This window comes from Uranotaenia lowii, chromosome 3 (genome assembly GCF_029784155.1).
Source record: "Uranotaenia lowii strain MFRU-FL chromosome 3, ASM2978415v1, whole genome shotgun sequence".
NCBI classification, from domain to species: domain Eukaryota; kingdom Metazoa; phylum Arthropoda; class Insecta; order Diptera; family Culicidae; genus Uranotaenia; species Uranotaenia lowii.
This window is the reverse complement of record NC_073693.1, coordinates 7,157,961-7,161,044: the sequence shown is the minus strand read 5'-3', so window position 1 is coordinate 7,161,044 and position 3,084 is coordinate 7,157,961. Positions and strand designations below refer to the sequence as shown.

Below are 3,084 nucleotides of genomic sequence, written 5' to 3'. Positions count from 1 at the left end.
AAATTCATAATGTGGAATATCTGACACACACTGACAACTCATCTGACTCACTAATTAAACATCCACTATGCCCAGAAAATTTCCAGTATTTGCCTCAGAAACAATTGGTGCAAGTTGAACGAATCAAAGGACGAAAGAAAACAGACGTATGGAACAAATTTCCCCTCCAAACGGCGAATGTTTTCAGACGTATGAACGATTTATGTTTGAACATGTTTCCTATGGTTAAAATAGCTCTCAAAATTGAAAAAAAAATGAAATTCATAATGTGGAATATCTGACACCATTACAGTTCCATGGATACTGCGTTTTTTTAAGGGTTGAGAGTCACTGGACAGCACTAACGCTTTAAATCGTCAAAAGGTTTTTAAAACAAATACATCTGGACATATACAGTCGCTGCACCGATGCTTTATGTGAAAAACTGTCAAAGAAAAAGAACAAGAACAAGATGAGCATCAGACGACAGCAAATGAACGCAGCTTTACAAAATTGTCCCAAAAATTAATAGTTTTCAAGTGATTTCGCCTAAAGTTTCAACCCGTTGAAGCAGATTCGGGAGAATCACATTTTCTGTAGATCGTCCCAGCGCGGTTTCACAAAACAGGTAAGCATCTTGCCAAAAAAAATGAAAAATCCGAAATTAACTATCTCTCAATCAGATCATGCTAGGGAAGTACGAACCTCCCGAGGGTACAATCCGGAACAACAGTAACCGGGTCGATCCTGCCGCTGTGGTGATGACGATGATGTCATCACCACCCCCATTATACTCAACTATTGCTGCTGGTTCGATCCCGCTCCAGCAGGTATCGACTTCCGCTGGTCCCAGGAAGATGAACGACTCGAACAATGTCACGGTGATGGCTGGAACATCCGGTGGATCAACAACAACCATAATGACAACCGTTACGACGGGAACAGATCTTCCAGGGAAGATAACACAGTATCAATGTCAACTTTGTATGAAGTGCTTCGATAACATCGTAACTCTCACGGAACATTTGAAAACGCATGAAAACGATTATCGGGCCAGTACTACTAATTATCAAAATGGACCTGACCAAATAGCGACCGGGATGATCAAGACGGAACCAACCACATTTCAACTTTTGTCTCCTCCGATTTATCCTGGATTCCAGGTAGCAGCAGTAAGTAATGCTGCCCAGGCATGTCATATATGCCAAAAGGTTTTCAATTCGGTAGACCAATTTCAAGCGCACATGAAGATTCATGAAAACGAGTTTCGCAATAGAGCGTTATATCAAGCAGATGGAAGTGGCCAACAAGCCCCAGCAGAAGGGCAATCGGAAGACGGCAAACCTATCGATTGTATCGTGTGCCATAAAAAATTTCAAACAGCCACTATGCTAGCCGTACATTTAAAGGAACATAGCGCTCAGAAACCGTTTAGCTGCTCTGTTTGTGGCAAAGGATTTATTCAATCCAACAATCTTTCGACCCACATGAAGGTACACTCTGGTCAAAAACCTTACAAGTGTGAGATATGTGGCAAACATTTTAGTCAATCGAACAATCTGAAAACCCATGTTCGGACTCACACCAATGAGCGACCATATGCGTGTGCCATTTGCGAGAAGCGTTTCAACCAGAAGAACAATCTAACTACCCATATGCGAACTCATGCTCTGTACTGCAAGGGATGTCGCATCCAATTCCATCATCCTAGCGAACTTTCCAAACATTCCCGGGTATGTTATTCGGATCAGAAGCCCAACATTTGCACCGTTTGCAACAAGGTGTTCCTCAACAACGAAGAACTTGCCGAGCACAGCAAGCAGCACACGCTCGTCAAACCTCATAAATGTCAAATCTGCCATAAAACGTTTACTCAATCCAATAATCTTAAAACCCACATGAAAACACACATTTTCCAGGATCCTTTCAAGTGTCTGTTCTGTTCTCGTTCTTTCCAAAACGAGGAAGAATTTACCCGTCATTCGCTGGTCCATTCATCGCCCAAACCGTTTAGCTGTCCATACTGCGGCAAGCAATTTATCCAATCCAACAACCTTAAAACGCACGTTCGAACGCACACCGGCGAAAAGCCATATAAGTGTTACATTTGCGATCGACTGTTCAACCAGAAGAACAATCTCAACACCCATCTGCGCATCCACCAGGGTCTAAAACCGTACCAGTGTTCGATCTGCGAGAAGCGCTTCAACCAGAGCAACAATCTAAACAAACACATTTACAAGGTTCACTGTCACGACAAACCGGGACCAACGACCACTTCCGCAGTTGCGGCATCAGCAGCAGCAACAAGTGGACAGAACTCTGCAGTTGCTTCTCATTCGCTAGTACCGCACCAGCTGGTCGCCTCGACCGTTACAATCGATGCACTCGGTGTGCAAGTTTCGAACAGCAGCAGTGGTGCAGCACCGTCAGCCCATCAAGGTGGAAGTAGCTGACTTACACGTTAACACGTAACGCTTACTTTGGAAGGAAAGTAAACGATAATCCCACACCAACCAACCCATAACAACAGAACAGTAGTAACGAAACGAACGTCATTGTAGTAGCAACAGTATATGATATAATGTAATCCCCCGTAAATTAAGTGAAATATTTAATGAAATAAATGTTACCGAACGGTATAGGCGCCTGTGTAAGCATGGATTATAGATCCGATATCTTCCTTTCCTTGGTGTTAGTAGAGGGGGAAGCCGTAATAGTCGCGTCGACTCACATCGCCATACAAAAAATCAGGTCTTTCAAAGGTTAAGTATGTATATCAAATTGTATAGCAAAGTACCAGTACCAGTTATCTATCTTCACTATTAAGACTCACAGATCGAGCATGGTATAAAGATCCACCAAAAATTGATTTCACCTTGAAGAACTGCATTAAAGCTGGAAGTAACCAACGAATCGTACTTCCAAAGTTTAACGAGTTCATATCCAACAAATACCCAACATTACCACACATTTATACAGATGGTTCAAAAAACAGCAATAGTACTGGAGCTGGAGTATATTCGCCAACCATGAGGATAAGCCACAATCTACCGCATGATTGTAGCATATTCTCAGCAGAAGCTTATGCACTTAATGTTGCTG

The 3,084-nt window shown here is 42.6% G+C and overlaps 1 protein-coding gene across 1 annotated transcript; it reads left to right on the top strand.

Moving 5' to 3' along the window:
- The first annotated feature begins 458 nt into the window (after positions 1-458).
- LOC129754627 (zinc finger protein 883-like) lies at positions 459-2,618 on the top strand. Its single transcript, XM_055750791.1, has 2 exons — positions 459-607; positions 663-2,618. Exon 2 carries the CDS (start codon positions 666-668, stop codon positions 2,433-2,435), a length of 1,770 nt encoding a protein of 589 aa, XP_055606766.1. The 5' UTR covers positions 459-607; positions 663-665; the 3' UTR covers positions 2,436-2,618.
- The last annotated feature ends 466 nt before the right edge of the window (positions 2,619-3,084 follow it).

Bases quoted from the DNA above. Each gene is read 5' to 3' on its own strand.
- LOC129754627 (XM_055750791.1), top strand. From the start codon at position 666: ATGCTAGGGAAGTACGAACCTCCCGAGGGTACAATCCGGAACAACAGT.